The sequence below is a fragment of the Ambystoma mexicanum genome, chromosome 3q (genome assembly GCF_040938575.1).
Source record: "Ambystoma mexicanum isolate Mex_15411 chromosome 3q, UKY_AmexF1_1, whole genome shotgun sequence".
Lineage (NCBI taxonomy): Eukaryota > Metazoa > Chordata > Amphibia > Caudata > Ambystomatidae > Ambystoma > Ambystoma mexicanum.
The window spans coordinates 866915675-866940935 of NC_090926.1; the positions used below are offsets into that span (position 1 = coordinate 866915675).

General features: G+C 45.2%; 1 protein-coding gene across 1 annotated transcript in view; it reads right to left on the bottom strand.

Annotated features, from left to right (window-relative positions):
• The window catches only part of CRLF3 (cytokine receptor like factor 3), a 637760-nt gene that overhangs the window by 203511 nt on the left and 408988 nt on the right, over positions 1-25261 (bottom strand). Inside the window, exon 4 of the mRNA XM_069654959.1 lies at positions 1830-2007. Within this exon, the coding sequence (XP_069511060.1) occupies positions 1830-2007 (178 nt within the window). The remainder of the gene's footprint in view (positions 1-1829; positions 2008-25261) is intronic.

A 25261-nucleotide genomic window follows, 5' to 3' on the forward strand; every position in this document is an offset into this window, starting at 1 on the left:
ATTTTTCATACGCAGTGTGCGGTCATATATGATCTTCCTTCTGTAGCAATGGGATGATTTCCTGTATGGTGGTCATCCTCAATTTTCGGGGGAAGGCATATTTTTGCTTGCCGAAGATCTAGTACAGGCCTTTTTTGGGAACCATAAAGTATGAAGAGTAAATGCCTTTATTGACCTGTTGTAGAGGTACGTGCTCTATTTCTCCATTTAGAATATGAGCTTAGATTTCTTCCAGTAGAAGTGGTATGTGTTCTTAAATCATCCTTTTGTTTCTTGGTGAAAAATCGAGTGGCTTGGCTATTAGTTCTATGCAGTACCCCTTCATGACCGTACACCATAACCCCTTGTCGGATACATCCCCCTCACATGCGTGAGTGTATGGTGTTATTCAACACAGGTAAAATGAGTGGACCACCACTGGGGAGTTATTTTGCACCTAGAGCCACCCCTCTAGGGGATTGGCCTCTCCCGTCCCGTGGGCTCTGCCGCGAAAGGAAAACCTATTAATCCAGGACCCCCTCTGCCAAAAGGTTTTCCATGTTATTTGTCCTAGGTTCCTGATCGTCTCATGTGCATTTTGTGTTTTCTCAAGAGCTCCCGTCCACTGCCGTTAAATTTAAAATGAGTGGGTTTTATAGGTATTATACAACAAGAATAAATGTGTCCAGGAACCTGTAATTGGCCACTCTACCTACAGTTCGCCTTTTGGCGTGGAGGCCCTTTTTCGGCATGATGTCACCATCCTCTGGAGGTTGTTTCCCCACTTGACTCTGTGCCAAAATAAAGTTGCCTTGGCCTTTGAAAACGTCAATAGTATTTTATCTTACGATATACTTGCTTCACAAAACTCTGCGTGCTGCGTCCAACCTAAAACAAAAACAATCCGATGACGTGTGAGGTACCCATACAGTAGGCTAAGGATAATGTGATGAGTACACCTCTGTCAAGGCACCCTTTTTCCAATTTGAATAACAAGATGTAGCACTTAACACCAACCAATAGTTGTCACCCTATGCAAAGAATGTGGATCTAAGCAGATTCACAAACTTTAGAAATATTCCTACACACCACTTCTAAAATGTGTCTACATATTTAAAGAAGCGATTTAACTAGTAAGGATGGGGCGACAGGTGAAACGTGTGTAACACTAGTTATTTTGTGGTAGTCGTTTGCCTTTGCCTGCAATGGAGCCTGCTAAGAAATTGGAATATTGTGGTTACTGGCAGCCTCGGTGGTGTGCAACTCTTCACATGTTCCTTCATTACATAGCAAGTAGTAAACAAACATTCAGAAACAGACCTGCAAAGGGAGATTTACTTGAGCTTAGTGTCTACTTCCTAATTCTCAAACTCAATGGAAATAACACATATACATTTAGAAAAGATGGAGAATTCAATTACATGATGTAAAGGGGACCAATACATAGCTGCCAAGTTTCCCAGTTTCATGCAGGATCTTTGAGCCAGTCCTGGTTTGCTTTTTCGCACTGCATATTGGGAATGTAGGCCCAACCTTAAAATGGGGAAAACTGAAACTACAAGTGTCAGCATTCAATTGGAATCTAAAACCAAGATTGGCTCGAGGTGTCAGGCATGAACTGGGAAATTTAGCAGGGAGGCTAATATGTATTACTCGGAAATACCACATAGCATTTTATATTAAAAACAGGAACAATTAAGTAAAAAGTATTGATTACTTCTTACGAATCCGATTCAATACATGCCGAAGGAAAAGGTGTTTTCCAAATGAGTAGAAAGTGCAGATGCAGGTATCTTGTTTTTACCCAATCAAAGCAAGCGACTGTTAAAAAGCATAATAAGATTACGAACCTTACACCATCGCACTAGGATAGCTCCAGGCCGTTCGATGAGTTCTGCAATCTGCACTGGGGGCTGGGAGGCAACTGTACCGTGATTGAAGATTTGATTCTTGGCGATGCTCAGGAAAGAGTCATCCAGCTGTGCCGACAAACAGGGCACCTCGACCAATGAGGGCACTTCAGGTAAACTAGGGGAAATGTTTAGAAATGGCCTTTAGCAACAAAGACACACCGAATGGAGCGAGGTGCAAACGGGAGAGAAACGAATACTTTCGATTTACAGGAGAGAATGTAGGAATACCGTGAAATGCACTTAGCTACGAATGAACATGACAATAACAAGGACTGCCAACACAACAGCTGATGATAATCAAATTCTCTGGGGCAAATCCTCATTCAGGGACTGGCCTGTTCAAAGCAGCGAAACCTTTTCTAGACAAAACACGTTTAAAGTTTTAATTATAGTGAGGAAAAAACATTCCCAATGCTAACTCATTATTTTCCTGACCTTAAAAACATCACTTCCTGTGAAAGTGGTTGCGCAATACAGAATGTATCAATCCCTTTACCAACTGTAAAACCTAAGGAAACAAGCAGTGGCATTGCCAACAGATTGGGCTTTTGTGTAGGCATGCCAGGCACAACCGTAGTGTGTTTAACTGGCCATTGATGGTAGCAGATGCAAAATGGTGCGAGTACCTGGGCATCTAATAGTAGTACCTGGCCAATGCCTAATACTTATACACATGCCTAAAGCGTTGGCTTTGCCAGTGCTTGTTTTTAACAGGACTTCAGTAGAGTACACACACAGAGCTTATAAATCGATTGCCTGACGGCAGAACTGATGAGACATTTGTATTACACCAGTAGTGGGTTTACAACTCCAATTAAAGCATTAACTCGCAGAAGACTGATGGTAAGAGTTGAGTAAAGCAAGCTCAAAGAGTTCCCACGAGGAGGTGTTATGGGCGGGGAGGGGCAGGAACTGGGTGGGAATGGCCATAGGTATTCGCATGACCAAGGGCAGTCAACGGGTGGGCACATAACCAAACAACACCTACATGCTGTGTACCTCCTCATGTGTCATTCCTCCCTATCTGTACTCTATTTTAAGTTTGGGCTATTATAAGCCAAAACTATTGCATCAGAGGTGCATCAGCTGAGAGGAGTGCACGCTCTCCTTTCTGCTACTGCGGGTTTAATCACTTCCTATACTCTTCTGTCGGACCCATGTTCATGCGCAGTGCACGTCTCGAGAATTGATCCAATGAAACTCATCCACTCAGGACTACCATTGCTTCTATTCGATTATTCCCACTCCTCTCCTGATGGATTGCCTTTTAAAACTCCACACTTTTACAACATAGACGTAGAATGGGGTGGCTGTCTGGAAGAGACTAAGCTTACCAGGATAAAGCTTGAGTTTTTTTTTTATGTTGTTTTTTTAATACATTTATGTTATTAGAAGGTCCACTAAAATAATTGACACATTCTACTTAGGGAAAGTCATAACAAACATTTAATATATATCAGGCATGCCTTTATCCAATATACCATCTGTTTTGTCTGCCTTGTAGTAGTTTCCAACAAGTCAATGTTATCATGGGATATGATACGCAAAAGCCTCTCTGCTTCAACGTCCAACACATTCCACACAACAATGATTGAAATCTTGCGTATAGTGGTCTGCATCAATATTAACATACCTATGCCCTTACAATCAGTACTCCTTAATGGAGTGGTGGGCCACCATCTCTTCTATGTTGTTGCTGATCAGTACCAAGACCAAAGACAGTGACATCTTTGTATAAGTGGCAATTCGTATTTGCTAAACATATACAGAACACACAGCTTCAGGCACAGTGTGATTGTAGTCTCCAGTACATTCTTTAGGATATTAACCACCTCCTCTAAGAATGGATTTGACCATGGCTAACTAAACCTTGCATGGAGAGCGTTTGTCTTCCCATACCTTATCTAGAGTCCTCCAGGTTCTTTGCTCCATGAATTAGAGAACCTGTCACTAGGCTTGCATGGCCTATGCAGACACCGCAACTAAATCACCATCTCTTGGGGAGAAATGTACATATGCCTACATTCTTCATCTTCAAGGAGCGCCCAGTTGCTTCTCCCACTCACATGCGAGTATAGCAAGTGTTTGGCATGAGAGAGACTAAATTATACAATCTTGATATAGTCTTGTACTCAGGGACGGCCCCTACAACCATGCCCTCACCGACAAAATGGCAGTGCATGTCTGAAATGCAAAAAAGTAAAGGCCTTTTTGAACCAGACTTATTTCCCAATTACCTATATTAATACACATATCCGGTATTGCGGTCCTTCAAGCCAAACACTACAGAGTCTAGACAACCTTTTTCCATTCTGTTCCTAGCCAGAGAAACCATGCTGCAATTTCTTATGATCATTGCCCCCACACTTGCAGTTAACCACTAGTTCTTGGTTTAGGTGGGAGTTCTTGTTAAAAGGGCCCATTATCCCGAACCTGGAACACCATTCTGGGTAAAGCCCCAGCTATCCCTACATTATTCTATTGAGTAAAGCCCCCCATGTGTCAATGTGTAAGTGTTTGAATGAGTAACAGTGTCGGAGTCAGTGAGTGAATGAATGAATCAGTCAGTATACAGGTAATCTAGGGAGGGAGTAAGTTAGGGAGTGATATTTCAATAACCATTGGAAATTCCTCCCGCACCATGGCACACACTTTCTCTCGACTTCATTACAGACTTGCCTCCCAGTCAAGGATTCAACACTGTTTTGGTAGTCGTAGACTTATTTTCAAAAATGGCACACTTCATCCCTTTAAAAGGCCTCCCTGATGCATCCAGTTTATCAAAAGTGTTCCTGGAAAGTATTATTAGGCTACATGGTTTCCCATCAGTCCTGGTCTCTGATCGAGGTAGCCAGTTCGTGTCCAACTTCTGGAAAAAATGTTGTTCTATGGCTCAAATCAACATTCGATTATCCACTAGCCACCACCCCCAAACGGATGGCCAAACAGAAAGAACCAATCAGACTGTCGAGCAATACTTGCAGTGCATGCTGCATCAGGTGGAAGGGACTTGAAGAGACTTATTATGGATAGCAGAATATGCTTACAACAATTTGTTGCATACCAGCACGGGACAAACCCCTTTCTACACCCTATACGGCAGACACCCACCTACTTCCGAACTAGACCTTCCTCCAGTTTGGAAATGCCAGCAGTAAAAACTCTTCATGCAACCATCTCTCAGGCCTTTAAAAAGGCAACAGAGCATCTAATCCAAGCCAAGCACAGACAAAAGAAATTTGCTGACCAACACCGAAAAAAGCCCCGCCCCCCCCGACTATCAAGCAGGAGACAAGGTTTGGCTAGCAGCAAAGTACGCACCCATAAAAGGAACCCGGACCTTTCGTCCTCGCTATCTGGGACCTTATTCTATCTAATCTATCATCAACCCAGTAGCTGTCAAGTTAGCATTACCAGCCAATATGCGAATCCACCCGGTGTTCCATGTCTCACTCCTGAAACCGTTACAACCCGGTACACAGGTTATGACACCACCAGAACCTGTGATAGTTGATGGGGAACCAGAGTTCGAAGTAAAGGGAATCTTGGATTCTAAATTTACCAAATTATATTACTTGGTCAATTGGAAAGGTTAACGGACCTCATGACAGAACCTGGGAACCCAGCAAGAATATCCATGCACCACGTTTGATTAAGGTATTTCATCAGAACATTCCAACCAAGCCAGGACCGGGCAGAAGAACCACCGTGGGAGGGGTCTTCATGGGGTGCGGGGGAGAGTGCTGTCACAACCCTTAACCAAAACCCCCACTGGCATGTCCACATGTCAGGTCAGGGTTTGGGGTTCCATCAGGGCCTCGGAGGCCTTGCACGATCTTCCAAGACTCTTTTGGAGTCAGTCCTGGCGCCTTTGGCGCCAGGCTCATATTCGATATGCGGAACATCTTTGAAGGGGACTACTTTTCCTTGGGCCTGCAGTCAATATGGAAGCACTCACACAGTCTAGTTCCCTAGAACTAGACTATGCGGTATAGTGTTTTGGTGTGGTAGCCTGGGACTACTTTACCTGGACTACTTTGCTGGGAGGCTATTTAAACCACACCCAAGCAATAGAACACGCTTCGCATTATTCTGCAGCCTGCAGCGTAACGCTAACCGTGTCCAGTGTCCTTGATATCGACAATCATTGGAGCAACGAGCCTGCAGAGGAGAAAAAGAACATCATTAATAGACTCTTACCTGCGAAACTCCATCCTGTATCCGCCCGACGCTCGCCCATGCTTCTGCTTACTCGCGGTCGCCCATCCAGCAATCTGCACCTTCTGGACACTGCATACCCACCGGAACGAAACAACCTGAAAGGAGAGGGAGAAAGACAACGTTAGAAAAGGTTACTTACGGCGTAAGCCTCAAACATCAAGAGAACCTCACCTGGCTGGCCACCTCTTGGCCGGCATCGTTCCGGAATACCACGCTCACCGGAGAAGACCATTGCGACCTGTAAGGAGCGAAGAAACACAGCTTAGCAAATACAAGGCGAAGCAGCGCCGCACATAGTGCGTTACTTACCGAATTGTATTGCGCCTCTTGCGCCATCCATTACTGGCAGGTGCTCAATCCAACCAGCACGACGCGCCGAATCTCCCGCTCACTTAGGGGGTGAAAGAAAAGACATTAACCACAAAGAAAGGAAGGCAAGAACAGTAACATGCAAAGACTGCTGCAGTAAAACCTACCTTGAAGACACTGGAATGGGCTTGCACCAGTGAAGTAACTCAGTCGCCCAAGCCCACTGAAGACTACGCACCCCAGCAAAGAAGGCAGGACGGAGTGCACGCCAAATATTAAAATAAGGTGAGGAAAGGGCCTAAGGGTCGAACCCAGCGGAGGTGGGAGAAGACATTACCTGATCTTAAATCCAGTCCTCCTGTGCTTTCAGGCCCGACTTCCATGGAAGGCACCACCCGGGATCGGGAAGAGGGTTCCAGGCGCAAATCAATCGAACAGGGCTGAGTGGCGTCCCCGTGGATACCAGGTGAGCGCAACATTAACTTCCCCCTGTTCTTTAACTTCACCATAAACTTGCTCATAAAAGTTGAGCACTGATCCATTAAGATCTTCTTCGGAAACCCCACCTTGGAGAAAAAAAGGAAGTAGGTGTTTCAAGATCTGTTGTATTGTGTTGGCTCTCAGGGGAAAAGGCCTCCGGATAATGGCTGGCGTAATCTACAAAGACTAAAATGTTTTTATTCCCCAGTTTAGAAGTTTCCAGGGGTCCCACAAAATCCAAGCCAATCCTGGAAAATCGAACCTCAATTATTGGTAATATATTTAAGGTAGCTGGTGGAGGTATATGTGTGCTAGTTTTCTGGCAGACTCTGCATGCTTGATTAAAGGTTTTAATGTCAGTGTAAATTCCGGGCCAATAGAACTTATTCGCTATGTGTGCTTGAATCTTGAACTGCCCCAGATGACCTCCCGTCAGATGGGAATGGGCCATCTCTAATCCCACTCGCTTAGGGCTCTTGGGCACAAGCAATTGTGTCTTTAGTAGGCATTCCGAAGAGGTATCTGCTCTGTAAAGAAGTCCCGATTAAAAAAAAGAAGGGTCCCCCTTTCTCACGAACTTCGGGTTCCGAAACTGCATGTACGAATGTCCCAGCCAATAAGGGGTAATTTCTCCGAGCGAAAGCTAAATCAGGAAGAATCTCAGGCTCGTCCTCTATAGGTTTTCTAGTTTTGGGAGGATCTTAAGGTGTTTTGTCAGCCTCCCCAATGCCTCGAGTCCCCCCTGTCTGTATTTTCCTCCCTGGGATTTTCTTTGAGTTTAGGGAACACGGCTTTCTCAAACACCCCTTCAGCAATCTTATCTCCTTGGTGGATTTGAAATGGATCCTTTCTGTGGTTCCGTAGTAAAACTTTAACATCACCAAAGAAGTCTGAGTCTATTACCCCTGCTAAGACATCGATTCAAAATCTCCATGCTATACCGGACTATGGTGCCAGTCTAATGTAAGTATCAGGGGTGAAATCAGTATTAGGTCAGTGGGTATCAGTCTCCTTTGTCCTGGGGAATTGCGTCATTCCTATTGTTACAGATATCAAACCCGATAGAGCCTTTAGTGGCTACTGAGGGGTTTGATGCTCTGGTACTTCTCAATTTTTAAGATTCCCCCAATTTGTATCAGTTGAGCCACAGCCTACTCCTGACTACATCTGTGAAGGCATCTTATAGTACATTCGTTAAAAGGAGATGTGGGCCCTGTGGAAATATGAGGGTGAGGCAGTTTTGTCCCCACGTTCACTCTTGATGAACAGGTAGCCGCAAAGAAAAGGAAACCATCAGGAGCTGAGGCTGATTAAGTATGGAGAGATGGATCTACAGACTAAAATATTAGTATATAAGAAATGTAGAAAGTATTACAAAAATTGGTTACTGTTACAAACATTGAATGCTACAGAACGATTCGGGGAAAATATTAGCAATTACTTGTACCAATAGTGATAAAAAAATGTGCACAGTAATCCATAGGTTAGAGGGTAATCAACTAGAAAGGCATATCAACCCTATTCTAAACATCTATGGGGGAGTCATTTTAGTACATTGTACTCTGAAGCTATGGGTGACAAAAGGGATTTCCCACTAGGCCTTTGAGAGTGACATTTGAGGTTCTCTTATGATGATGTGGTGTATCCCATACAAAGGGGCAAGCAGGTCGCGAGCAGCCAGTACGAAGGGGTTAACAAGCTATATTCTAAAAGCAGCACCTGAACTGTGGGCACACATTTATTTTTTTGTTCCAAAAATATCCTTCTCCTTAGCAAGACAACAGCCTCATGGAAGTCATCATATGTGGTGCCTACTTTTAAAAAGAGAAACAGATTGGACCCATTAAATTATCACCCCATTACATTTATGGATGCTGACAGTAAAATCTTCTCAATTATCATCCTCAGAGTTAGAATCCTGGGCTGCAGCCTCTGTTCATCTAAGTAAACAACAATCAGGCTACAGAATAAACGTGGGTACAACCTTAAATATGACTATCTTAAATATACTACACAATAGGACTCAGGGCCCCAACCCCTTGACCATCATTCTGGGATATATAGATTTTTCATCCGCATTTGATATAGTGGACAGGAATAGATTGCAGAGGAAATTATCAAGCAGGGGGCTGCCACAGAGTCTTATCAAGATCTCAATATATCTGCACACTGATCCGGTCCTGCAGGTGCACCTTGAGAGTAAGGGTTCATTATCGAAACAGGTTGGCACAACCAGGGGACTTAGACAGGGTTGCGTACTAGCCACTTATCTGTTCAACTTGTATGTTATGTTACTTAGCGCCCATGCGTTCCAATGAAATGTCTCTGATATAGACATGGCCTTAAGAGTCTTCCTCCCTGGCTTCCCCTAGGCTAGGTAATTATGACTTCTTTGGCTTTTCTAAGCAGACAATATCCTCATAATGCACCGTACACAAATTGAGCTCCAGAGAATGTTTAATGCCCTCCAATTTTTATTTATTTTGTATTTATTGAACATGTGTATGGCACCTATAGAGCGGAAAGTGTTTCCAGGCACTACAAGACAAAGGGGCAGGGGGGACAGAGGAGAAAATAATAATAACGATCCTACTAGGCCTTGTGGCATTCTGAACATGCAAGTGCAGAATAAGAAGTGCAGGGGGAGGGAAACCGATCAGGGCGAAGAGATGGGATAGGGAGAGGGTGAAGAGGGAGAGGTGTTTGAGGGAGGGTCCCAAAGGGCTGGGCAAGTGCTAAACAGTGCCCAGGAATGCAAGTGCCAGGGGGAAAATAGGCATAGGGGTCGATAGTTCGAGGATGGGGGTGGACCAGCCCCAGAAGGCTAGTCAGGCAATGATGGCTGAGGGCAAGTGCTGGTACGAAAGGGTGTGGGGGGAAGACTGGTCGAAGGAGGGCCTGCCCCCAGTAAGACTCATAAGGGAAACAGACAAGCAGTCACATCAGCAGGAGAGGGGAGAGGGAAGGGGGTGGAGAAAAGGAAGGTCTTGAGAAGCTTCCAGAACTTAGGAAGATCCGGCTTAAGTCGGAGAGGGGCAGGGAAGCCATTCCAGAGAGAGGTTCCTGCCGAAGAGAAAGATCTACCCCCCACTCTCTGCTTGAGAAACGTCTGATCTGCAAAGAGTTGGAGCTAGAGGACCGAATGACTCGAGCAGGGAGGTATTTAGGGAGGGAGAGATGGATGTAGCGAGGTCCCAGGCCCCAGAAGGCCTTGTGGATGATAAAGAGGGTCTTGAATTTGATCTTTGCAACCACTGGTAGCCAGTGGAGAGATTTTAGGGCTGGAGGGGTGCCGTTCCTGAGCAGGCCCAGGATAAATCTTGCAGTCCTAATCTGGATTAGTTGAAGAGGGCGGAGGGAGGAAAGAGGCAGATTAAGGAAGAAGCTAGTTTCAGGGGGAAGGTGAGGAAAGGGAGAATGCTGTGGGTATGCAGAGGTGAATAGCATGAAATTGAATAACTCAGGTGATGGGGATATCTAGTAGGAAAAAGAAAGATGTTTTTAGATGGTATCTGGTTCATGACCCTTTAAAGGTCACAAACCATTTTACTCTTTTGGGTGTACCCATTTTTTTTTTAGGAAAATAAGGGAGCCACTTTCACTATACTGGGCGCTAAAAGGCATATTTTTGTGCCTAAAATGAGGAAAATATATTAATTAACATTACAAAACCAAGGTTGTACCTAGGTTTATCTACGGCATGAAGACAAAATTGGAACTTGATGGGAGATGTTTGATGCTCTTAAGGTGGGTTTGTGCTGGAAAGTGATTTGCCTTTCTCAGTGTTTGGCCGTTGCTGCCATATGCTTGGAGCGCTAAGCGCTTCTGCTTAGGAAAACAAGATTTCCGCCAGAGGACTTATTTCAGGATCTCAACCCCCTACATTTGGCAAATGAGTGTGAGTATCTGGGGCCTTGGGCTCAGAAGTGTGATTTAACTTTGGGAGGGATTGTAGGGGGTCTATGCACACTCACACAACACTTGCTGGACCTGAAATGGGTAGCTACCTGCACTGTGCTTAGTAAATATAAGTTAATTGGGGATTTGGCGCTGGAACATAAAAATGGTGCACACAAGGGAAATACTAGAGAGGTTGCCCAACTCTAGGTTGAGAGCCCAGGTTTTGAGGTTTAGGATGAATTTGTTGAAAACAATGCAAGTCCTGAGTAGTAGGAAACAAGAAGGACTTCCCCTCACCTGCATGCCATTATTGTTGTGTGGAAGAAGTAAAGGAAACTGAGGGGTCAGAAATGAGAGGCAGACACAAAGTTGTAATATTCTCATTGTCAGACATTTTTATTTAACAGAAATGGGTTGGAAAAACGCTGCTCTAGCCCTATTCCAAGGGAGGAGATTCCCTACTTAAGCAACTAAAACTAAGAATGACTCTCGGTCAAGTAGTTCATAACTAAGAAACCGTTCTTGTGTCCAAAACATTCTAAACTGACCCTCATCCTAGAAACAAATAACTAAGATGATGTTTAACAGCGCCACGTTCCCTTATAACCATAGAACTATGGGCTGCTAACCTGTACTAAGTTGAATGTTCTGTTAACAGCGCCACAATGCCTCAGGGCCGCTGGGTGATTTATAAATTCAAATAAAATAAAATAATTAAGAGTACAAGGAAATGTCTCTGACATATGTTTAGTGAACAGTGTTCATAATCAAAACAAAGATGAATAAAAAAGTGTTTTCCAGGTTGAAATCCTTGAAACCAGAGGATAGTTGCCTTCCCCTGGATTTTTGACAGGATGGCAAAAGTGCATCTTTTAAACAACAGCTTCTTTGTATCACAAGAGTGTATTTGTCCAACAATTCCTTGAGGCTTTTACACTGTATTCCGAATGTTTTTACACTATTTTCCATAACATCCAACAATGCCTTTCTAGCAAAGGTGTTTCTCTTGACCAACAGTGTCTTTATATTGGACTCACACAAGGTTCTTGTTCTGTAAACATAAAGGTCTGGCTGGTCTACTTTCCAGATTCCCTAGTATACCTCCTTGCCGGGTATTTTGCATCACTTTGAAACTATTCTTTACAACTCTGGTGGATTGCCTGGTATCCTCCTCTGCCAGAAATCCTCTTATGGGTTCTTCAGATTCCCTGGTGTACTTCCCTGCCAGGTAGCTTCCCGAAATGTTAAAGTTATTTCCTCCTGTCAGCCATGCCAGTGTCTGACTTGTGTTCATGAGTCGCAGCATGAATGTGCCAGTGTTCTCCTACATGGCCCTCTCCCGTGCTTTCTTGCTGCATACTGCGGTTGCCATTTTTAAACGTCACAGGTAAATTAGTTTGAATGAAACAACTAGACTACCAGGGCTTCTCTTTATGGCTTTCTTAGATCCCCTCATATACTCCCCTACCAGGTATCTTGCCACAATGTTAAAGTCTCTTCATAACTTTAGTGGATTGCCTGGTATACTCCCTTGCGGGGAATCCTTTCTCTAAGGTATTGCATATCCCCTGGTATACTTCCCTGCCAGGTATCTTTCCCCAAATGTCAACTGCCTGGTTCTTTCTCATTACCAGGACTTCTTTATTAGTTTTACTGTTACTTTCAATATATCACATCAGCATTTACTTGGCTTTGTCCAATGTATTTACTTAGGGCAACACTTGATTCAGCTCTACCCAACATTGACATCTCATGCATATGTAAATGCTCATATTTCATTTTTGCCCTTTGTTTTGTCTTATTCAAATCTTCTTCCTGTTAAATATTGATTGAACATTAGACTTTGCCTGTGTTTAAATCGTTGTTGAGTATTGTCCAAAATATCACTCTCACATAATTAATTCACTTACTTGTTGGCTTTTTAGTACACTGCCCTGGGGTCCCCAATGGCTCTGGGTCGACTCACTGGTAGTTTGTGGCATATCCGTCTTCTGGCATGCCGTTGCGTTGTAGCTTCCTTCCTCAATGGCTTCCTACGCGATGCAGGCATCTCTTCAGCATCTCCTGCAGCTCTGTATACACTCGCCGGCTTCCTTCTGTGGCCGGGGGTGGAGAACACTGCTTCCTGACTCAACCGACACTTCAAGAGCTCTGTTGTGCTTCACGATACTCCTGCGGTCCGTTAGGTATGCCTGCTGCGTTTCTCCTCCTGTCAGCCATGCCAGTGTCTGTGACTTGTGTTCATGAGTCGCAGCATGAATGTGCCAGTCTTCTCCTCCATGGCCCTCTCCCGCGATTTCTTGCTGCATACTGCGGTTGCCATTTTTAAACGTAACGGGTAAATTAGTTTGAATGAAACAACTAGACTGCGTGTTAGTCTTTGGACTTTGCTTAGTTTGCATCAAGTCTTCCCTCCTCTTCTTCGTCTCAGTACTTGAGGCTTTATGGGAGCTTAAGTCCATATATGGAATTGGATTTCCAAAATGATGATGCTCAAATAATTTCCATACAGAAATCTCAGAAACAAATGTTTTATGTGAGTTGTGAATGTTTGAAGTATACATGGAGTTTTGTCTAGAGTGACAAAGGATGAGGTTTGGGAATAATGGGAAACTGCTGGGTAACAACATGCCATCAAGAATTTGGTTATTATAGGGTCTTCATCAGGGAAAGGGAAAGGGGGCGGGGGATACTGCATTTCATCTAAGGGAATCATCCCTTCCCCCGGTAGTTGTCACCTCCCCCGTGATCCTCCCTCATATAACCACCACAAGGATCAGGATCAGGTAGCGGCTGCCGTCCCCTGGCCAGATGAGGAGTTTGGGTGCCGGGGAATCAGTTATGTGTCCATCGGATTCATCACAAAACCCTCAGGCACGTAGTGATGGATTGCCCCACCTTGCAGGAGAGTCGTGCCCGCTGCCTCTGGGAAATCCAATAAGAGTGGTTGGAAGCACAGTACTTATGGCAGCAATTTTTAAAAAATTGTTTTTTATTGAGTTATGGTTCAATCGAACCTTTCACAAACAAAATACAGACAATAAATCCCATATTTTACCATTAAACATCAAATAAACAAATCCATACCACATTTCATCTATAATTTGACAAGAATTAGAAAAGCACTCTATTATTCACTCTAATACAATAACAACTGATTATCATAATTTCCCAGTCCCTAAACATTTTAAAACTTAATTTCCAATGCCTACTGACTCACATCATAGTATCAGGGTAAACAGTACACAAACATCTTCTAATCGCTAATGATAAAGATAACTGCCCTCAGTCTAATAATTTATACCACCAAACATCACCAGTCATAGTTTTATAATCTTTTAAATGACACTCAAAGCACAACTGTCTAAGCTGAGAAAGTGCATGACAGTCAACCAAGATATGTTTTAAGGTTTCATTTATTGATGGTGTTTTGCAAAAGCGGCATATTCTGCGATTTCTTGAAAGGCTGCTACGAGCACCCACAAGCTCATGAATGGGAAATAAATTAAGGCGAAAGTGCAGAAAATATGCTCTACTCTTTGACTTTGGACATTTTTGAAGATATGAAGGAATGGTGTTAAAAGATTTCACATCCATAACATGATAGAATAACTTACATTTCCTACATTCATCAACAGTGTTGATCCTGTCTCCCTGCCATAATTTCATTTTAACCGCTTCAGGGTTCTCCGTCAAATTTTGTGACTCCGAGCTTCACCATACGATTTAGGCAAAACTCGGACCACAATTCCATGGTCCTGTCCCCTTCAAGCTTTCCCTGTTCTCCCCTCTATTCCATTTGGGGAACAGGAGGGCAAGGAGAAGCTCTCTGCCAGCAACCCCAAGGAAATGAAAATGTTAGTCTGACACAGGCTCTATATCCCAGCACCAATCCCTGTCCCTTCATATTTATTTATTTATTACATTTATAAACTGCTCAAACCCTGAGGCACCAGGGCGCTGTTGCGAGACAGGTTACATGATACAATCTTAGCAAACTAAATAGTCAATTTCACATTAAAGGATAGAATAGCATGAATAGCAGATTAAGGACAGCAAACAGTGTTCAGAGGCCAGAAGGCCAGACTGGGTGCTTGTCAGTTAGGTGAAAAGCCTCTCAGCTCTTAATTCAGTGGGGAGAGAGTTCCAGTGGTTGACTGCTATCGCAGGGAAGCTCGCCCCTCCTCCTTTAGCTCTTTTGGTTTTGGCAGGGTGAGGCGTTGGGCATAGGTGGACCTTACAGGTCTATTGGATTTGGATCTCTAAAATTTCTGATGTAGGTATTGCAGTGCTGAGTTGCTGAAACATTTGTGAGCCATCAATAGCGTTTTGAAAATGATCCTTTCTTTTATGGGGAGCCAATGCACTTTTCTTCTGGCGGCTGATATGTGGTCTCTCCTTGGGATGTTTAGGGCCGCTCGCAGGGCATGGTTTAGTATTAATTGGAGTATATTAATGTTCTTGAAGTTCCTGCAAAGAGAGCATTACAATAGTCCAGTTTTTCTCCTGTCGTTGCTCTGGCGATGGTTAAGCAGCTCTGTGGGGTTAAGAATTGTCTTGCGGCGATGATACGTTTGGCTGTGTAAGCTGCGGAGGAGGCGATCGCATTAGCTTGTTTGGTGAGGGAGATAGTGCACAGTCGATGTAGACCCCCAGTGTTTTTACTGTAGGTGACACTGGGATCTGGTGTCCGTCTATGACAAAGGCGGTGTCTTGGGGACCAAGTCTCTGCAGCAGTGAAGGTGGGCCTGCCAGTAGGATCTCGGTCTGGTCATCGTTTAGACATAGGTAGTTAGTTGCCATCCATGATTGTATCGTGGAATAGATTTCGTTAAGCAAGCGTGTGTCTTCTTCGTAGCAGCCCAACAAGGGGAGAAGGATTTGGGTGTCATCGGCATAGTTCGTCCGTGACCTAGCCAAAGCCCTGCTTCTCAGACCCCCCAGAACACCCTCCCTCCCTGGTGGATCTTTAACCATCGTCTCCTTTTACTCATGGCTCAATGATTCATTAATTCCGCTCACCTGTAATTCATTTCAATCCAGCACTCCGACTAAGTCAATGCCTAGTATGGGATGCCCAATGGAAACCCTTATTTATATATTTTTATGTCAAAGTTTGTTTAATTCTGGATGATGTACCCTTATATAACGCCCCTCTCTTTGAATTCCCCCGGTCTCACTGAACCAAGAAATAGGTTTGTTTTGCAAATTAAAAGATTTATTTGAAGAATTGAACAATATATATATCACACTTTTATGAATATAAATAATATCTGAATATCACACTTATGAATATGAACAATGATCAGCAATGGGTAATATTACAACATCAACAATCTCAATCAATTAGGAGTAGGAATAGGAAGAATAATCTACTATAGAATATGCTGTGTGGTTCAAGGAAATGCAGTGTTATGAAAGAATGCAACACAGAAATAACTTGATATGAATTTAACCAAAGACAATGTAGTCACTCTTTCCCCCTGTGACTACTCACTCCCCCCCCTATGCAATATGAAGAGATGGAATGAGGGCACCCAGGTATCAGAAAAACAATCAACAATGGAGTTCAATCCCACTTCCCCCCAGCAAGCTTAGAGAGAACAGGTCAAAATGCTTTTGAATGTGATTTGCAATGAATGGGAAACTGCTAAAATGATTTTAATTCGCGAAATGGGATTCAGAACTAGTGAGAGTGGCTTTGGATTGGTTCAGGTCAAGACTAGCAATGATTATAGAAGGATTAGCAAATGGAAAACGTAATAAAGAAGTGATAGCAAGAAATAGCGGTTTTTCTATGGAATTAAATTTAGCCAAATGAGAAATCGCGGCAACTTTTCCGCGTGCGTGAAACGAGATTACAGAAAAACTATAACTATAAGGAATTGGAATGGGTTTGTTTGACAGCTGAGGATGTTAGCTTCGAAAGGACAGTTAAATTACGTTTCTAGGACGTACGGTTCAACAGTTACAGAGGTTTTTGTGAAGGTCGATTTTTTCAGAAACAGAGTCAAGATTTCAAAATGACAGACTGCGCTTTAAAGATTCGGAACCAATATGGATTTATACTAAGGGGCTATGAAAGTACAAGATACCCCACGGGACAACCACTAGAACAGGGCGCCTTCCACTCTGGCTGTTGTGCGCCAAGACACTTGACTTTCTTCAAAATATCAGCGCATAGATTATCGCTACAGTTATCACAGACAATGTAATGAGAAGAATTCAGGATGAACACAAGATTCTATAATGCAGTTCTGGATAGGTTGATATCGATTGAATGGGATTACTTTAAACTAAGAGATGACTATAGACATCTCTAGACTAAATACTCACTCCTATGGCTTTGGAATGGAGTGGACCCGTCAAAGGGTTTGGCTGGGATTCTCTCGCCACCGGACAGGATTCAGGGCACCTGGACTCTGCTCTCAGCAAGGCACTCTGGTCTGCGTAGCCTCTCGGACTGGACCTGACGAGTTCTGGGTTACAGCTCTGCGGGACTGGTCTGGAACTTGGGTTCTAGCACAGGGTTCTTAGCTAGAACAGCAAAACAGCTCAGCGAGGCTGTTGGGTTTTGTGGTGCCCCTTGGAAGTTTAGGGGTTTGAATCAGGTTGCAAAAGATTCTGAAGGCCAGCTGAGAGAGGATTCAGCTTCTTGGGTTAGGCCTCTCTGCTTCAAAGTTCTAGAGTTTGGTCTCTGGATCTATGTCTGGAGCCTGGATCTTCCTGAAGGGTGCTTCGCCACGAAATTAGTTGAGGAGTGGAAAGTGGGCGTCTCCGCCTGTCCTCAGCAGTCCCTATTTATGTATTTCCAAAGTGGGTGGGGAGGCTGATTCTACTATGCCCAACACTCTAAGGATCTGAAAGGTCAGAATTTCCCCTCTCCTGATTTGAGACAGGAGCAGTGTCATCAGGTGTCAGAGTGATGCTTTGTTTATGGCCCAGAAGAAATCCCTCCCCTTTGCTTTTTCTTAGGAAATCTATTTTCCCCAAAAAACATATTTCCAAGATACACAAGTTGTTAATAATACATAATTACATGACAGATTGCTTAAGGTACATTTCTGTTCAACTCCCATCTTCCTGCGAGCTATGGTTCATAAATGACTTATTTGCGCTTTTGGTGGGTTTCTCAATGTTAGTTCTGCACCAATTTTTATACATGCATGCACGTCCCCTCTGGGCACATTCCTGTAATTTTTCATGTTCCTAACAAACACCATGGCTACAATATGAATAATTTCCAGGTTCAGTCTCAGAACATCGCACAGATTCCAACTTAGTCTTAAACTGTGAGAGAATTTTTCATTCTCGAAGTTTCATATTTTTGTCAGTTCAGTACACTTTGCTATAAGCATTTTTCTAAAACATACATTTACACCAACTTCAATCAACAATTTCAGTCTGGCCCGCCTCCAGAAATGGGCTGAGTCAGAGGGTCACATGGCCTGCCTTCCTGCCAGAGCAGTTTGTTGTCAGTCACACCCGAATTAGCATTCCTATTCAGCCCAAGGAATCCATTGTTTCTTGGTCTGGGCAGCAAGGGAAATCTCCTCCCCTTCTGATTAACATGCCAATGCGAAAAATGCTCTCCTTTTGGCAGGAATGAACAAGGTGTGAGTTTCCCAGGTGAAGAAGGCCTCTTGGAAGTTTTAACTGAATCAGGTTACCTTCTGGTCAATTGTAACATAGTTCCTTGTGAAAAAAAATACATTTATAAATTTAAAATAAGCAAACCCATCTTTACTTCCAGTCCTTTTTCAACATGAAAATCAATGTGTGGCACTCTTATATGGCATTTTGATGGAACTCTCTTCTTTGGCATAGTTTGAGTTCAATGTTCACTTTACACATGGGATACATTACTCACCGTAATCGTATTTCTGATGCTTGTATCTGCTTAGATTCACATGCTGTGCATAGGCCGACATCTAGTGGAAGTTGCGGAGTATTACAGTTTGTTTTTCGAAACTCGAAAATGGGCGTCGACACAGGGCGTGCCAGTAATACTATCCCTAGTGTGACGTCCACTGTACCCAAGATCCCTCACACGTCTAGGATCCTCAGATTGTATTTTTTCTGACATGAGGTAGCATGAGGAGTAGCGTGAGTACAGATAATCCAAGCAGATAGACAGAAAGGTAAGACTACAAGCAATCATGCGCCTTCTCTCGGAGGGGAGGAAGGGTGGGTCGCATGTGAATCTAAGCAGATACAAGCATCAGAAATACGATTACGGTGAGTAATGTATCCCTTATGAGGCTTGGGAATCTGCTTAGATCACATACTGTGCATAGATTAGCGAGCAGTACCAGAAGAAGGAGGTGGGATGTGAGAAGGGTCATGAGCAAATAAGTGTCTTAGAACCGCTTGTCCCACTTGTGTATCTGCCTTGGAATGGGTGTCAATGCAGTAATGCTGAGTAAAAGTGTGAATAGAGCTCCAAGTAGCTGCTTTGCAAATGGTGTCAAGGGGTACATTTGCAATGAAAGCCAGAGTGGCCCCAATGCCTCTAGTAGAGTGGGCCCTTGGCGTAAAAGGCAGAGCCTTTTCAGAGAGTGAGTAACACAGCTGGATACAGTTATTAATCCACTTCGAGATGGCACCTTTAGAGACGCGATCCCCCTCTCTGCCTGTAGCTACGGAGACAAACAGTTGATCTGTTTTCCTTAGCGGTCTGGTTTTATTTACATAGTAGAGGACCGCCCTACGCACATCTAGGGTGTGTAGTTTCACCTCAGCCGAGCTTTGCGGGTTCTGGAAGAAAGCCGGAAGCTCGATGGACTGGTTTACATGGAATTTTGATATAAATTTAGGCGAGAACCTAGGGTGTGTGCGTAAAACCAGTTTGTCTTTATGGATAGTAAAGAAAGGATCCTGCACTGACAGAGCCTGAATTTCACTGACCCTTCTTATAGAAGTAATAGCTACTAAGAAGGCCGTTTTATAAGTCAGGTGTTTGAGACTGCTTTTATGCATGGGTTTGAAAGGGGGGCCCATGAGCTTGGCTAGCACCACATTAAGGTCCCACCCTGGTGGTGGGTTTGAAATAGGAGGGTGAAGTCTCTTTACTCCTTCCATGAAGGCTTTAACTACTGGTACTTTCCACCACGAAACCTTGCTATGGGAAGTGGTGTAAGCCGAGAGGGCTGCCAGGTGTACTTTCAGTGAGTTAAAAACCAATCCTGCATCTAGCAGGTGGAGCATGTATGTAACAATAGTGGAAGGAGTGCAATCAACTGGGTTGATTTGTCTACTCTGGCACCAGATAACGAACCTCTTCCACTTGTCAAAGTAACAGTGCCTTGTGTTTGGTTTCCTAGATTCCTTTAGGATGTCCATACACCTCTGTGGTAAATTGAGGTGTCCAAACTCTATGACCTCAGGAGCCATGCTGCTAGGTTCATTGAGTTGGGTTGCTGGTGCACTGTTTGACCTTGGTGCTGGGACAGTAGGTTGTACCAGGCTGGAAGTTTGATGGGCTCTCACACCGCCATCCTGCGTAGGTGTGGGAACCACGGTTGTCTTGTCCACATGGGAGCAACTAGGACGAGCGTCATCGACTCCCTGTTCATCTTGTTCACCACTTTCCTGATGAGGAGTTGGTGGAAAAGCGTACGAAAACATCCCTGACCAGTTCATCCACAGGGTGTTCCCCTGGGACTCTGGTTGGGGGAACCTGGATGCAAATCCTGGGCATTGTCTGTTTTCGCTTGTGGCGAATAAGTCTATAGTGGGGAAACCCCACTGAGAGAAGAGATCTTCTACGACCTCTCTGTGAAGAACCCATTTGTGTTCCTCTGGGAGGGAATCTCTGCTCAGAGCATCCGCTAGGGAATTGAGCTCCCCTGGAACATGTTGTGATGACAGGAAGATGTTCCGTCTGAGTGCCCATATCCAGATTTTCTGGGCAAGCTTGGACAGATTTGGCGAGCGAGTCCCTCCTTGCTTGTTCAGGTAGAACATGGCTGTAGTGCTGTCTGTCCGGATTTGCACTGACAGGTTTAGTAGGTGGGGCTCGAACGCCTGAAGCGCTCTGAATACTGCCAGAAGCTCTAGCAGGTTGATGTGGTTCTTGGCCACTGAGTGAGACCAGAGACCCTGAGGTGTGGTGGAGATGGTGAGCTCCCCACCCCGTCAGACATGCATCTGTAGTGACTACTGCCTGTACTTCGGGATCGTAAAAGGGTTTCCCCTGTGCGAGATTCTCTCTTGTCCACCAGTGAAGGCTTTGTACCAGTGTTGGCGAAACGACCACTAGATCATCCCACTGACCACTTGCCTGAGACCACTGTTTCGCCAACCATTCCTGCATGGGACGCATGCGCAGGCGCGCGTGGGGGACCAGGTAAATGCATGACGCCATCATGCCCAGTAAACGCATTGCTTTGCGTACCGTTATTTGTTGACCGGACTGATAATGCGGAATTTGCAGTAGTATATTCCGAATTCTTTCTTCTGAAGGAAAGGTCAACCCCTCCTGGGTATCCAGGATTGCTCCTAGGAATTGTTTTGAGGTGCTTGGCACCAGGCTTGACTTCTTCTCGTTGATTGAGAAGCCTAACTCGTGGAGGAGGTTGATAGTCCTTTGAATGTTTGTCCTGCAAATTCCTGGGGTTTCCCCCGTTATGAGCCAGTCGTCCAGATAAGGGTACACTGGGATTGCCTCCCTGCGTAGGTGTGCAGCCGCCACCGCCAGTACCTTGGTGAATACCCTTTGTGCTGAAGCTATCCCGAAGGGCAGTACCTTGAATTGGTAGTGCCGACTGTCCACCTTGAAGCGCAAGTACTTTCTGTGCGCTGGGAACATGGAAATATGAAAATAAGCATCTTTCATATCCAATGTTGCCATGTAATCCCCCTTTTTTAGGAGGGGGATTACCTCTTGTAGCGTGGTCATACGAAATTTTTGGGGCTTGACATACTTGTTGGCAGGCCGTAAGTCCAATACTGGGCGCATTGTCAAGTCTTTCTTTGGCACAAGGAAGTAAGTTGAATAAATACCCTTGTTTACCTGGTGTCCCGGGACGAGTTCTATCGCGTCCTTTTGTAGAAGAATGGCGATCTCCTCGAGGAGAATCTTCTGATGTTCTAAGGAGTGTACTCTTTGTCGTGGAGGATGGTTCCGGGGACGCTGCAGTAGCTCTATACAATATCCTGTGGATACTGTTGACAGCACCCATCTGTCTGATGTGATCCCTTCCCAAGCCTGGGTGAAGTTTGAAATGTGTCCCCCTACTGGGGTTGCGTGAGAAGGGACCCTGAACTGAGCGTCACTGCTTTGGTGGAGGCATGCCGCCTCCCTTGCTGGGGCTGCCTCTGCCTTTACCACGACCTCTCCTATTACCTCTGCCGTAACCCTGGGTAGACTGTTGGTTGTTGTTCCACTGTGTACCCTGCCCCTGGGAATAGTTAGATCCTCTCTGGGAATTTTGGCCGCGTGGGCGATGAAAATTACTATTCCCTCTCTGGTTAGGGTGTTTATTGGTTAACTGACCAAGGGATTTGAGTGTCTCGTATTCGTCCTTGGCATTTTTCAGTGCGTCTTCGACCGCCTTACCAAACAACAGATCGGCTTCCACCGGTTTGTCTAACAATGATGCCTGAGTTTCTGCCTTAAAACCAGACTGCCGTAACCACGCGTGTCTCTTGATAACAGTACCTTCTGCTATCAATCTGCCTGCGTTGTCCGCGGCGTCGAAGGTTGCTTTCAAAATGCAACCAGACACGGCTCTACCCTCTGCGGAAATCCGAGCTAATTGGCCCTTTAACGGTTCAGGAGCAGAGGCTATGAGAGCCGCGACTTCTTCCCACTGATGGCAGTTGTAGCTGGCCAATAGGGTGGTGGAGTTAGCAATCCTTGCTTGATAGGCGGACGTTGAGGCTACCTTCCTGCCGAAACCGTATAGTTTTTTGCTCTCCTTGTCGGGAGGAGCTTCTGACGAAGACAACGGTGTCCCAGCCCTCTTACGAGTGTTGGTGACAACTAGGGAGTCTGGCTTCAGATGTCCTCTTATATAGAGAGGGTCAGAATGAGCTGCCCTGAAAAGTTTTTCAACCCTGGGATTGACTGCTCTGGTGAGGTTTGGGTTCACCAGGGACGGATCTATTCTCCGCTGAATGGATTTAAGGATAGGGATGGTCTGGGCAACAGGCCTCCTTTCTCCCACTAACTCTTCTGCGAAGTCCCTTTCCTCCTGTACACTGTGGGTGTCAATGTGGAAATGTTCCGCTGCGCGAGCGAGAACCTCATTTAGGAGGGGTTGGTTATCGACAGGGGAGTCGGTAACCGGGGCTTCATTCTCTACCGGGGAATCTACTCTGTATGTTTCCGGGTCATCCTCTTCTTCCTCCTGGTCCTCATCATCCCCATAGTAGGCCGTCCCGGTTTGCTCTTCTATCAACCCAAAATCTTGGTCTTCACAAAAGGAAGCCTCTCCTTGATACCGTGAGTATGGTCTTGCGTAAGGTTGTACCTCGAAGGGTTCGGACCTCATTGGAGTTTCAAACCGGGCCTTCTTACTCAGGGGGATAGGATCAGTAGAGCCTGAGGGTGTGGCCCCTTGTGGATCATACGAGAGAAAATGTTCTGGATTTTTATCATAAAAATCAGCCAAAGAAGACATTCTTGACATGACCCTATCTATGTCTTCACTGGACCATTTTTTGGAACTGGGAATGACTCTCTCAGCAAGTCTATGGGATTTATCTTGAGTAGCTTTGCTGGTTGTGGACCTATCAGCAGACCTGGGCTTGTCTGTCTGTTTAGGGGGGGTGGAGTGTTTCACAGGTGTGGAAGAGTGTACAGGTAGTTTCTTCTGCTGTTTTCACCCCTCCCCGTGCGTAGAAAAATGTTTTCCCTGTCCCTTAGTGGCTCCAGAGTTTTTCGACGCCTGGCGTCGAGGATCGGGAGAGGTGTCCCTGTCCTTCGAGCGTGGGGCCTCGCTGGCTTTAATTGCGGGCTCCGACACCTGGAGCGCGGCCTGGGGGTGGAAGTCGTCTTTGTCTTCCGACGATCGAACTTCTGTTAGCCTAGGGTGCGAGGCACTCTTGGCAAGAGTGGATGATTGCCTGGAGTCATGCGGCGATCTTGATCGAGAGCGCCCAGAGGACACCGAATCGGACCGTTCTGTCTGTGCCTCATTCCGAGAACTCGACGTCGTCGAGTCTCGGTTGGACTTAGTGTGTTTAGTGTGTGTAGTATGTGAAGCGCTTGTGTCGCCGGGGGTCTTCCCCATAGCCGCCCTGCCGGACGACCTTCCGAGGTCGGGGATCTGCGCTCGGCTGTCTTTCGACACCGTAATGCCCTCGCCGTCCGAAAGTACTGCGTTGCTGCCATCGCTGAAGGCGCCCTCCGCTGCCATGGCCGCCTGCCTGGCGTGGTGGGCCCAACGCTTCGTCGAACGGTCCTTAAGTGTCTTAGGTTTAAACCTACTACACGCTCTGCAGTTCGCTTCGGGGTGGTCCCTCGGCAAGCAGAGATTGCACGTGGCGTGCCTGTCGACCCAAGGGTATTTGCGATTGCACTTGGGGCAGAATTGAAAAGGGGTACCCTCCATATGCACCTTGAGGCAGCGGGCTGTTAAGTGTAGGAAATGTATAAGGTGTAACTATATACCAAGAGTGTAGAGTATGTACCACCCCCCACTCTCCCTACTTGCAGGGCCGAGGCCAGCGGCCTACCAGGCCCGGGCCGAGGCCAGCGGCCTTCCGAGGCCCAAATCCGTCGTGCAGCAGCCGACGGTCGATTTCTTCTCCAGCCGGCGTCGAGTGTCGAAGTTCGACGTTGGGGTGGGAAAGGATGTCAATAGATTATTATTTTAAATTCTAGCAAAAGTATGGCTAAGGCCAGGGGACTCCGCAAAATGCTTCCGACCAGTATGGCGGAAAAAAACAATCTGAGGATCCTAGACGCGTGAGGGATCTTGGGTACAGTGGACGTCACACTAGGGATAGTATTACTGGCACGCCCTGTGTCGACGCCCATTTTCGAGTTTCGAAAAACAAACTGTAATACTCCGCAACTTCCACTAGATGTCGGCCTATGCACAGCATGTGATCTAAGCAGATTCCACAAGCCTCAGAAAATAGGTTTTAAATCACTGGCTTCTGACAGAGGTGAGTAACGGTACTACACCCATTTTTGACAGATTTCTTTCCATCAAGTATCTTTAAAAGAGGATTTTGTCTCATAACATAGGATTCTTGCTGACATTGTATTTATGTGGATTCTTCAAGTAGAATAATGTGGAACACCCAACAAGGAGGTTGGATCTTTTAGGTGGTTTGTGAGCCATGATTTTTGCACATTTTTGACAATCACTTGTGATCCAACACCTCTTCCCACATGCACCTGAGATCCATAAGGGAAGAGACACAAACAGGATTGCGTTTCTTTTCTTTTTTGAAGATCTCAAGAAGATGGTGTTTTCTCAAACCGTATTACTTTTATTTCCAGT